At 37.8% G+C, this 12,441-nt stretch overlaps 1 protein-coding gene across 1 annotated transcript in view; it reads left to right on the forward strand.

The window, feature by feature from the left end:
* Window positions 1–7,717: 7,717 nt before the first annotated feature.
* The window catches only part of EIF3H (eukaryotic translation initiation factor 3 subunit H), a 98,751-nt gene continuing 94,027 nt past the window's right edge, over window positions 7,718–12,441 (forward strand). The window contains exon 1 of the mRNA XM_039227236.1: window positions 7,718–7,883. Coding sequence (XP_039083167.1) covers window positions 7,752–7,883 — 132 coding nt within the window. The 5' untranslated portion in view covers window positions 7,718–7,751. The remainder of the gene's footprint in view (window positions 7,884–12,441) is intronic.

The following is a 12,441-nucleotide window of genomic DNA, read 5'->3' on the forward strand; positions in this document are numbered from 1 at the left end:
TTTCTAACATTATGTAGCTAACACACGCTCTAAGTAAATAATTTCCCTAAATAAATCATTTAAAACAACTTCGGTAAACTGGTTTGTATTGAGGGCCTGCTAAGTCCTTCAGTAGAATCCCCTATGATAGACTCCATCCTGGACTAGCTTACTGTGAATTTTCATACATGGCAGGCAGGCAGTGTTTTGAAGGCTGGATCCAGAGGCCGCTCCACCTTTTAAAACATTTTTTATGTTTTTCAAATTACAAAAATGCCTTTTATGACAAGTGCAACAATGGAACAACACGAAGATAGTCATCCCTCCTCCCGTTGCTCACGTAACACATTAGCAACTTCCTATCCTATAGCCGTTGCCCATAAACTTACACATCATTTGCATACATACATGGAGAGACTTTTGCCACTTTATGTTATTCAAAAATGGAATTATACTTTATCACTTCTATACATTTTGCTTTTCTTACCCAACAATCCTTGTGGAAATTCTCCCCCACCACACACCCCAAGTCAATTAGCATAGCTCTCATTCATTATTTTTAATGGCTGCCTGACATTCCCCACAAAATCATCATGTATAACATGATGTGGCACAGACTGAATTGTCACTCAATATCTCTTCTCTCTTTTTTTGTTTATTTTTGTTTTTTTAGTAATATAAACTTGATTTTATTCTGGATATTAATGTGCCATGGAAAAGAATCCATTTCCCAGCCTTCTGTGTATAGTCATATGGTTAAATTCTAGCCAAGGCTACATAAGTATAAATGTTACAAAGGCCTTCTGGAAAGACTGTTTAAAAGACACCAACTTGGCGCAGCAATTGGCACTTGTTTTTTTCCACTTTCTTCCTTCCTACTCTCTGGAATTTGGATGCGATGAATGGAACACTAGAAGCCTATTTTAGTCCATGAGGTAACCTGGAGGATGGAGGCTATGTGCTAAGCTGGAAAGCAGATAAAGGAAGGGGTCTGTGTCATTTCCAAATCTAGGCTCTCTATGTTTGGATTTGTTTTACATGAGAAGAAAAATAAGCTTTTACCTTGGCTTAAAAAATATTATTTTAAAAATTTCCCCCAACTTTTGAGACTTTATTTGAGAGCAACAGTAGGTTTACAACAAAATTAAAAGGAAGATACAGAGATTCCCCAGATGCCCCAGCCTCTAAACATTACATGGCCTCCCTCATTACCAACATCACTCACCAGAATGGTTTGTTGTTGTTGCTGTTTGTTTGCTTGTTTGTTTTTTTACCTGAGGGTGAACCTACAATGGCACATAGCGTTTTCTTTTATATCCAGCCAAACCTACTCCTAACTGATAAAGTTAAAACTACTTGCCAGAATTTTCTAATGACCAATGTCTTTGATGAAGCTTTGAGTTTGGTAAGTGCTTGCCAGTACAATCGCCCTTTCTTTGAACAGGTTCAAAATCCTAGTTTATATATTTTCTGTAAAAGGTAGAATCTTTTTCCAAAGTAAAATAAATTAAATCCTTTTTACATGCTATAAAAGCTATCTTGACATTTGTTTCTTTTAAAAGTATAAACAATTTGATTTGAACTGGGTATGTCAGTGGCATGCATCTCCTGTTGAGTAAAGTTAGTTAAATATGAAGAACCCCAGCTGCTTGGGCAAGAAACATCAAGGAAATGTTAATGTCAATGTACTTGTCAATGAAAGCAAGCAAGCAGGATTTCTGTCTTTTGGTCCAGCTAGTACCCGTGAGCTCTCCCTCCAGGGTAAATGACAATAAAGAAACTGTCTCTTATAAAAAAGTTTCAAAAGATTTCTGTTTGTCAATGATATTTTTAAACCAGACAGTAATCAGGAAATATCCACCATTGGTTATCAGACGGCCATAAAATTAGACTAGCAAATTTGCTTGCCATAATAGTCTCGTTGAAAGAAATCACAGAGGACGCGTACTGCCATGTGAATTAAGTTGAAAGGAATTTTCAACTTTTTACTGTGAACAGATCTGAATAGTGCTCTACATTGGGATGTTACTATAAAATGTTTAATGATGTTAATGAAAGTGGCAAAACCCAAAACTGGTAGAGAGGAGGAAAAGTTAAAAGGTGGCAGCAACGTGCAAACTGTTTTACTTTGATGCATAATAAACTGTCATTTGAAATTTAATTAAATCATAACTGAAAGTGGTAGAGAAGTTTCTGCCATACAAGGTCTTTCATTTTAACTTATCAAAGCATTTTCAAAGATTAATAAATCCTTGTAAAATTACTCTAGGTAAGCAAATATTATTACTGTTACTTAAAGGAGTTTAAAGATCAAAAATTACATCAGACTATGGCATTAAAAGGATTTTCTAAAAACAGCATTTATTTACAGTGAACAAAATGTTGAAGACAACCATTTTGCTCATGCTTTCGTATATATTTTTAAGCAGCGGGAGGACTTCAGAGCAGAAACTGAGCTCCTGGTGGCAAGAAATTAAATAGACTTTCAATAATCCAGTAGAATATTATTTCAAAGTCTCTTATTTATAATTAAATTACACAAATACAAGGTATTAATTACATGATATTATACAAAGTAAAAGTCACTCTTAGAATCTGTGCAAATGTTTTCCATGATAGATGACTTTGTTTTAATATTAGCTGGTAATTCATAAATCAAAATACTGAGATGAGAAGGTCAAATGTTGTTTCTAAAATTATTATTTTAGCAAACATGCAGAAAATGCCCCCATGCTGGGTCTTATGTATAAATGGATATTATTTTCTTTTTTTGGCTCTCTCTTTACCCTCTCTATTGTTCCTTTCATAATACTGAACAAATCACTTAGCTCTTCAAACAATAGGCTCACAGCTTCAATCTACACGTACACAGAAGGAAGCGTATGATTTAAATTGATCCCAATTAGACTAAAGAGAAAGACCTATTTTGGGAGGTGCCTGGTCTGCTCACTCGGTTGAGCGTGTGACTTTGGCTCAGGTTAGGTGATGATCTCAGGGTTGGTGAGTCCGAGCCTCGCGTGGGGCTCTGTGCTAACAGCTCAGAGCCTGGAGCCTGCTTCAGATTCTGTGTCTTCCTCTCTCTCTGACCCTCCCCTGCTGGTGCTCTGTCTCTCTCTGTCTCTCTCTCTCTCTCTCTCCCAAAAATAAATAAACATTAAAAAAAGAGAAAGAGAAAGAACTTTCTTCCCTCATGATTGGGGAGAGGTTTTCTTTTTCTTGCCATAAAAATAAAAAAATGAAGTGCATCGTGTCCATTGCTACTGGCAGCTGTTTTGAGTTTACAGGGGTAGCCAGTCTGTGGACAGAACTAAAACATGTCAGAAACCGGAGTCAAGAGAATCATAATGACATGGAACTGGAGATTCTATGCTACTCCATTTGGAATATGTACCTCCAACCTAGACATTTAGTTATATGATAGAGTACATTCCCTTCTTCTTTTTTTTCTTAAATAGTTTATCATCAAGTTGGTATTCTTGTTTAAAATAATTAAAATGTTTTTTGGTGTTTTTTTTATTACTTGCAGCCCCAAGTGACCTAACTGATGACATTTTGTTAAATCCATGCCCCCCAAAAATGTGTTTTAAACAGAAAAATGACAGGGGCACCTGAATGGCTTAGTTGGTGGAGGGTGTGACTCTTGGTCTCAGAGTTGTGAATTTGAGCCCCACGCTGGGTGTATAGCTTACTTTAAAAAATAAATAAATAAAAGGAAAAATGATAGCATTAACTGTAAAATACCTTGCTTTAAAGAAATTTAAGATGTTCTGTGACTGTTCTTATTTTATCCTGGACAATACCATGAAGAGGCTGGAATGCGGAAGTAACTGTTGCTATTAGCTACTTTCAGTAACTCCAAAAGGCATCTTTTCCACTCTAGTTAAATATTAAGCAAAATGTTTTGTGTTTTATGCCTCATGATTTTCTTTGGCCAAGTGAATATTTGTGGACCTATAAAAAACGTACTAGCTTAATCCAGAACTTTAGTTTTTCCCTATTTATATGTTGTTTCTTGTGGCTTTGCTTACATCCAATTTTTGTGTTTTAGACCTGGCTTGTTAATTATAAGGACAGCATATAGTCTCTTATGGAGGGGTAGAAACTGCTCTTTCTGTAGAATAGGGAGTTTCTGATCCCTCCTCATGAGTGAGTGTCATTGGAGGGCAGGACCCTTGTTTCTCTCCATTCTCTGTTACTTGTGACTCCTGAAAGAAGGAAGGGCTAATATATTTTTGGAGATCTCATAACCATCACATAACCATATCTCCTTCCCAAGGGAAAAAAAGATCTCTGTGTTCCTTTCCAAGAAAATAATGTATATGGAAAAGGTAAGAACATATACTCCTTACAGAATCCTTGGCTGAAAGCTTTGCCTTTCCTTTCCTTTCTTCTTTTGTTTCTAATGGACACTAGTGGAGGACGACCCCTTAGCGGCGCACCATGAACATACGGTTACCCCCTAGAGGGACAGAAGATAGAAAGATCAGATTACGCTCTCCCCTCTTCCTTCACACCAAAGCTAGAAGCAATGCTAGGTTGGTCCTGTAGAGGTTAGCTATGAGCCCTGAGCAGGCACAGACACAGAGCCTACTCTATGCCTATCTACTCCATGATCAAGGGCACTGCTCAGTTCAGAACCCAAGATATGTCAGATGATCAAAGGAACTTTGCCTTTCATAGAGGTCTGGAAGCAGGCAACAACTGAACAGGAATAAATTGGTATTTTAAAAAATCCTTCGGCTCATCTGTATACCAAATGGGAATAAAGTGACATAAAAAAAAATCCTTTGACTCGTCTTTGGTGTCTTGACTCTCATTTTACACATTGAAAGGGATTTAAGTAAGCCTTTGCCAAGTGAGGGAAAACAGCTCTAATACTGGCTGGTTCTGAGGCATAGACTGGTCACAGTCTGACATTCACTGGGCTATGTTTTCCTAGTGGGTAGAGTTACTCTGCCACAAAGGCAGAACTAGTCAGACTGTTTATTTTTTCATTTTTTCATTCAGGTATGACAGGCTATTCTTTGCTTCCTGTCCCTAGGTGGTAGTCATCCATGGGCACAGCCCACGGCTTGCTTTGGAAGGCCCTCACTATCCTCTCTCTTTTTGCTTCTGACTGAATTTGAAATATTTCCAGCAAATATAGAAGTATGCTAAAAACTTTAGTTCCTGTGACAGAATGAATGAAGCATGTATTGCTAAGGATACAGGGTAAATTTACAGGGTAAATTTATTTTATCTGGTAAAGGAATAGCCACAATGACATTAATACAATATCAAACTGCTTTTGGCAGGGCATGGGCATAAACACAATTTAACCATTGTGACCAACCTTTTTTGGGTGATCAGTACAGAATATCCCATGTTCTACTACAATCTTTTTTTTTTTTTAATATTTTCTGTATGCTTTAGGTTTATTTTGCTCTTATTTTTCTAAGATCTTGAGGAAGGAGCTCTGATTATTTTGATTTGAGATATTTTCTCTCTTAGAATGTATGCATTTAGCTTTAAACTTTCCTCTTAGCACTTAGGTAGCTGTGTCTTACAAGTTTTGACATTTTGTATTTTCATATTCATTCAGTTCAGTGTGTGTGTTTTTATTTTTTATTTTTTTAAGTAGAAATATTTTTATTTTTTTAAATGTTTTCTATTATTTCTGAGGGAGAGAGAGAGAGAGACAGCGTGAGCAGAGGAGGGTCAGAGAGAGAGGGAGATACAGAATCTGAAGCAGGCTCCAGGCTCTGAGCTAGCTGTCAGCACAGAGCCCAACGTGGGGCTTGAACCCACAAATTGTGAGATCATGACCTGAGCCGAAGTCGGACACTTAACCGACTGAGCCACCCAGGTGCCACAGTGTGTGTGTGTTTTTAAAATTCCCTCAAGACTTCCTCTTTGAAGTTATTAGAAGCATGTTGTTTAGTTTCCAAGTACTGTATTTGGAAAATTTTCTATTACTTTTATGTTTTGACTTCTAGTTTGAATCCATTGTGGATAGAAAACATACTCTATATGATTTCAGTTCTTTTACATTTTTCGAGGTTTGTTCATGGCTCAGTATATGGTTTATATGTTCCACGGGCATTTGAAAAGAACAAAATGAATGTGTATTCTGTTGTTGGCTGGAATGTTTTGTAAATGTTATTTAGATCCTGTTGATGGAATTGCTGAGTTCCTTTATATCCGAGCTGATTTTCTCTCTAGTTTTTCTGTCAATTGTTGAGAGAAGGGAGTTGATGTCTCACTATGACTGTGTATTTGTCTATTTGTCTTTTAAGTTTTAGGAATTTTTTTTCTTTACATAAGCTGAGTTTTGTTGCTAGGGAATACACATTTAGAATTGCTATGTGTTCTTGATGATTGACCATTTTATCATTATATAATGTCTCCCTCTGTCTCTGGTGATTTTCTTTCCTCCAAATTCTTTATTTGATTTTAATAGAGCCACTCCTGCTTTCTTTTGCTTAATGTTTGTGTGATATGTTTTTTCCATCATTTTACTTTAATATGCCTATATTATATTTGAAATGAGTTTCTTTTAGACAGTCTATTGTTGGGTGGACTGTGGTGGTTTGTACTACATCAACTTAGCTAAGCTGGAATCATACCTCTTAGAATTCCCTTTTCTGTAGCTCTGAGTTAGGATTGGCTGTAGTGGTGTGAGGGAAGTCAAAGATGACTCCAAAGCTTTTGGTCTAATCAACCAGAATTGAGCTGTCATCAAATGAGATGGGAAAAACCAAGGAAGGGAGGTGGTATTTGGAGCTCTGGGAAGGCTAAGTTGGAGGTGCATGTTGAACACATAGGTGGAGATGTTGCATAGGCAGATGTGCATGCTGGTGTAGACTTCAATGGAGAGATCTAGGGAAAAACAAATTTGGGAGTCATCATTTCTGCATAGATATCTATGGGACGAGTAAACATTTGAAAAATGAGCAATAGGCAAAATTTGAAGCATAGAAAGAATTTCTTAAATTCCTTATCTAAAATGATATTCTAGAGCTGTCAAGTATTGTTTTGAAGACTTGAGTTCTAAATATCAGAGAATTATGTTGTATGTCAGCATGATTTTTAAGGAGTATGTTCTGCCTCATCCTTGAAACACTATATAAAATAATTTCTGTGTACATTACTCATGTAAATCCTGTATGAAACTAATGGCAGCAAAGGGCTATCAGTTCTGATAATTCTGATAAAAGTTCCGTTTTAATTAATTTCTCCATAATCTAAGTGGTTACAGACCACTATCTAAAATTACATGAGACAAATTGCAATACCATCTTGCTACTAATTAAAAGAATGACGTTGGACAAATCAGGTCTCAACTTCCAAGCATATGTGATGGGAATTAATTAGTACATCTCTTCATAGTTTAGAAGGTCGGGAGTGGGGATTAATAAAAATGAAAAGTGAAATCGCTTTTAGACAAGACGCTACATAAATGTGAGCTAAAATGCTGTTATGATCAACTTACTCGATAAATAGACACTGACTAAATATAAGGTGTAAAATATTTTAAAAAGTCTGCTTCTGTCTTAAAGCATTCAATGAGGAAAAAAAACCAAAACCAACCCTAAAACGCACAGCGCACATGCGCAAACGATTACTTCGGCGAAGGAGGTGAGGCTGGAAAAGGAAAAGGGAGGCGGAGACCCACTTCAGTTTTTCCTCCCAGCCCCGCCCCTCGAGCAACCGCCTGCGTATGACGTCACGTAAAGCTCGTACTTCCGCTTCCGGTCACTCACGTTTCTCTTTTTTCCTGTCTGTCTGGAAAGATGGCGTCCCGCAAGGAAGGCACCGGCTCTGCTGCCACTTCTTCCAGCTCCACCACCGGCCCGGCGGGGAAAGGCAAAAGCAAAGGCGGGTCCGGAGACTCGGCCGTGAAACAAGTTCAGATAGATGGCTTGGTGAGTGGGGTTCCGTTTCCTTAGGCCCACGTGGGAAGCTCAAATCTTAGTCGAGTCCTGCCACACGCGCGGCTTGGCAGCCTCGCCCCTGAGCTTGGTGAGACTGGGACAGGGTTTTCCCCTTGAACCTTTCTCTTTTTCAAGAGCCTTGAATCTTTACTTTTCGTTGGGAGGCGCGACAGCTTTCTCTGCCATCCGTCGGGGGAGTTGAGGGCTGAGATAGGGAACAGAAGGTATGGGTGTGTGTGACAGATCCTCGAGGTCTTGTTTTAAGATGCTTGGATTTGGAGAAGGATCCTTCTGGGAGACCAGTAGGTGAAGGAGGTGTCGAGAAGGATCTAGGAATCTAGGGCTTTTGGAAGATAAAGTAAGCTTCATTGTTTCCCCGCTGGGACCTGACATCTGCAACTTCCTAAGTGGAGATTTGCTTTCTAGACACTTTTTTGAGTTTGTGGTTCAGCGTTTACCTGAAACCGTACAGTGGGAATAAACATCATTTGTGTTGGCGTCCCCTGTCCCCATAATGAATTTTAGAGTTCCTCAGGATTTGGGTTTAGGCATCCTTCTATCAGGTCTATGCCTGATGTAGTGTAACAAAGCACACTGCTGGAGCCAGACTACTTGGGTTTGAGTCCCACCTCCAAAATTAGCTGAATGACGTTGGCTAAGTTAATCTCTTTATACTTATTTTCCTCATTTTAGTTGTTCTGAGGGTTAAAATTGGCCGAAAATGTGTCAATAACTAGAGCAGTCTCTGGGACATTGTAAGTTACCATTGCATCCTGGTTGCTTAATTATTATTATCTTTGTTACGAAAAGTTACAGTAGTTGACACTCCTTTATTACTTATATTCTGATTTATATTTCTTGCAGGACTTGGTTTTTGAATGCCAGTTTTGAATACCCTACTGCTTGCTTGACATCGCTATTTGGATATTTTATAGGCATCTCAAATTTAACTTGTCCAAAAAAGACTATTGCCATATTCCGTTCCTTCCTGTCTCCTCCTCCTTGGTCTTACCTCGGTCTCTCCCATATTAGTAAATGGGACTACCATCTACGCATTTGAACAAATCAGAAAACCTAACCTATATTTCTTCTTTTTTTCCCCCTTCAGCATTCAGTCTCAGCAATTCCTGTTGGTTTCATTTCCAAAATATATTAAATTCATCTGCTTCTCATCTATATGCCATCAACATATCCACCTGCAATAAAATACAGACTTCCTACCACCTTTTTCAAGGTCTTGCTACTGTTGTGTCTTTCTCTAAACTCCCCTCATTTTTTTTTCTAGGCTTCGTTCACAGTGACATTTTAGTTGATTGTTTTGTCTTCCTGAAATACTTTCTCAAGTATTTCTTTCTACTTGGTGGCTTCTTTTGTTCCTTTAGGTTTTTGGCTTAAATGCCTCATTTTAAGAAAGGCCTACCGGGGCACCTGGGTGGCTTAGTTGGTTAAGCGTCCGACTTCGGCTCAGGTCATGATCTCACGGTTCATGGGTTTGAGCCCCGCGTCGGGCTCTGTGCTGACAGCTCAGAGCCTGGAGCCTGTCTTCGGATTCTGTGTCTCCTCTCTCTGACCCTCCCCTGCTCATGCTGTCTCTATGTCTCTCTCAACAATAAATAAAACATTAAAAAAATAAAAAATAAAAAAAAAGAAAGGCTTACCAACCCTGTCAAATGTAGCCCCCTCTGCATCCTCCTCCATCATACCACTCTGTTTCATAGCATATTCCACTGCCTGCAACTATCTTGTTTGCCTTCTAGTTTGTCTCCCTTACCAGAGTGTAAGCTACTGAGGGCAGGCTAGGGACTGTGCTTTTTCATGTGGTATATTCCCAATACAGAGCCTTTTAACCAGCATAGAGTAAATGAATGAATAAAAGATTTCATTTTATTCCTATATTACTCCTAGTTCATGTCCTGATAATCTTTTACAGATTATTTTAATGGCATCTTGAATCGTTCTCTTAAGCCTCTTCAGTCCATCTTTCATACTTTCATTAAAATATTCACTTAATGTGAAAGTTTAGATCTTGTTAGCTTCCTTCCTGAAATGTTTTCAGTGATGTTGCCCTTTGCTTTTGTGTTCAGGTTAATTTTCCAGGTGTCTTAGGAAGTGTACATTCCAGCCACGTAGGACTATAAGTAGCCTCATATTTAATCAGATTTGTTCTTGGCATCTTGTTAGTGGCCAAGACCAGTTTTTCTTCTTGTATTGAGCCCTTCCTTTCCTACCCTTGGTCATTTTTCATCAAATTTTCCATATCTTTATTTAGTTTTTAAAATTTTATTTATTTAAAAAATTAAAAAAATTTTTTTTTTAGATAGAGAATGAGCAGGGGAGGGGCAGAGAGAGAGGGAGACGCAGAATCTGAAGCAGGCTCCAGGATCTGAGCTGTCAGCACAGAGCCCTATGCGGGGCTCGAACCCACAAACCATGAGACCATGACCTGAGCCGAAGTCAGACGCTTAACCAACTGAGCCACCCCGGCGCCCCATCAAATCTTCCTTATGTTTAATATTACCTTCCCCTTAACGTGTAAATGTTGTCTGGACTTTCCCATATTAAAATGCTCAGCTCTGTCTCTTTCATTTAGCACTCTGTGGTCCATTTCTTAGTCCCTACTTTTTTTCCTCTTGAAGTCAATAGTTTAAAAAATTATTTATAGTTGTACTTTTCCATTTTTTCTTCAACTCACCAATGTGAGAATTTCTACTACCACCAGTTCCCTGGTTTAGGTTTTAGAGCATTGATAGCATTAGCAAAGAACTATGAAAAATATCAAAATATAATACATAGTTTAATCACAAAATAAACATCCAGTTACCTGCCATTCAGTGTGAGAAATAGGACATTATGAAAATCCTTGAAGCCTCTTCCCCTTATTTCATCCTTTCCTCCCACCCCTTCTTTGTATCATGTAATCACTATTGTGAGCTTTGTTTCAGTGATTGTGTTTTCTTTATACCTTTACCATACAGAGTATCCTTAAATAACTTGTTTATCTTTGCTTGTATATATTAATAATATCAATGAAATATGAATTAAATCATAGTACATGTTCTTCTATGTCTGGAGTCATATATATGTATATGTCACATTGTTTTTGAAATTAGTCCATTCTAGACTAAGTGGTGGTAATTCATTTTCATTACTATTACTGTGGAGCATCTCATTGTATGAATTTGATGTAAGTGTCCTCATCTGACTGCTAATGGACGGTTATAGATGGCTTGTTTTCCTTGTGTTAAAAGGTATCTGTCAGGAATCTTTTATCTGTTCCATTAGACTTGTCAATTTGACTTTTACTGCACCCTGCACAGACTCGGTGCTACGTGGATCCTCTTGGAATGGAAGAGTGGATTTTTATTGCAGTCAAGTGATCTCCTTGTTCCTAGAAAAGATCAAACTAATTGTTTCTGTTGAACTTTTCCTGTAAAAGCTTCATTGTTCCTCCAGACCAGTTTGAATCTTCCCAAGGGCCAGCAAGACTAGTGGAATTGGGCTTACCTGGTACCTTGTTAGAAATGCAGAAATACAGTATCTCAGAATCTCAGGGCCCTTTCCTGATCTCTGCTGTATCAGATAATTTATAGCATATTAAAGTTTGAGAAGTATTGTTTTGGTCCACATTGATCTCTTCCTTTTCTTCTTCCACGTTGATCTGAACTTTTTATGATGATCGTTTGTATCTCTCATCTTGACACATGAGCATAGATTGTTAATTAATAGTTTACTGTTTATTTTTCCTTTCTCACTGAGATGATAATTAGAAAGCAAAATTGTAAACCATTTGTACTTTTCATAGTTCTGGTGCTGAAAAATTATTACCACTGAAAGTTATTTACTTTCAAATTCTGTTTTCTGTTTTATGTAAAAAGTTTACTTATTTAAAGTTGTTGGCTACCTCATTTCTCCCGTATTGGAAGTAAGGTAGAGAATGTTATTAATAAATGAAAAAGTGAGAGTTCCATATACTTTGTCATTGAGCTGTCAGCTCAGATGTTACCTCACGGGTACTTTCTGACTGCTCTAAAGTGGCTGCATCAGTTCATTGACCCTTTTATCAGTGTATTGGGTTGTTGTTGCTGTTGAAAGTCTTTTATTTATTTGTTTCTTGTTTGTCTTCTCACACTAAAATATCAACTTCTGGAGAGCAGGACCAATGTCAGGTTTATTCGCTGCAGTATTTACAAGTGTCTAAACAGTGACTGACCCATAGAAAGCACTCAGATATTGTGAATGAATTAAGACAGATCTGTGGTACAAGAAATTTTCTTGAAAATGAATCATAAGGAAAGTGGGTCAGTAAATAGTTTTGTAGAGATTAATGTTGTGTTGGTGAGAAACCAGTGAGATTTATAAACTTGCTCATATTTCTTCCTCTTTTTAAGCATCAGTGTCTTCCCTATAAGAAAAATCACTAACGTTAATTGAGCACCTGCCATTTACAAGACCCTGTGAATGAAGGTTTGGTGAGACTATGTCTGATTCTCAGAACAACTTTAAAGGGTAGATGTTAATCTGCTTTCCTTACCTGGTGGTGATTCTGATC

This window comes from Hyaena hyaena, unplaced genomic scaffold (assembly GCF_003009895.1).
Source record: "Hyaena hyaena isolate Hyena2069 unplaced genomic scaffold, ASM300989v1 scaffold_26, whole genome shotgun sequence".
Lineage (NCBI taxonomy): Eukaryota > Metazoa > Chordata > Mammalia > Carnivora > Hyaenidae > Hyaena > Hyaena hyaena.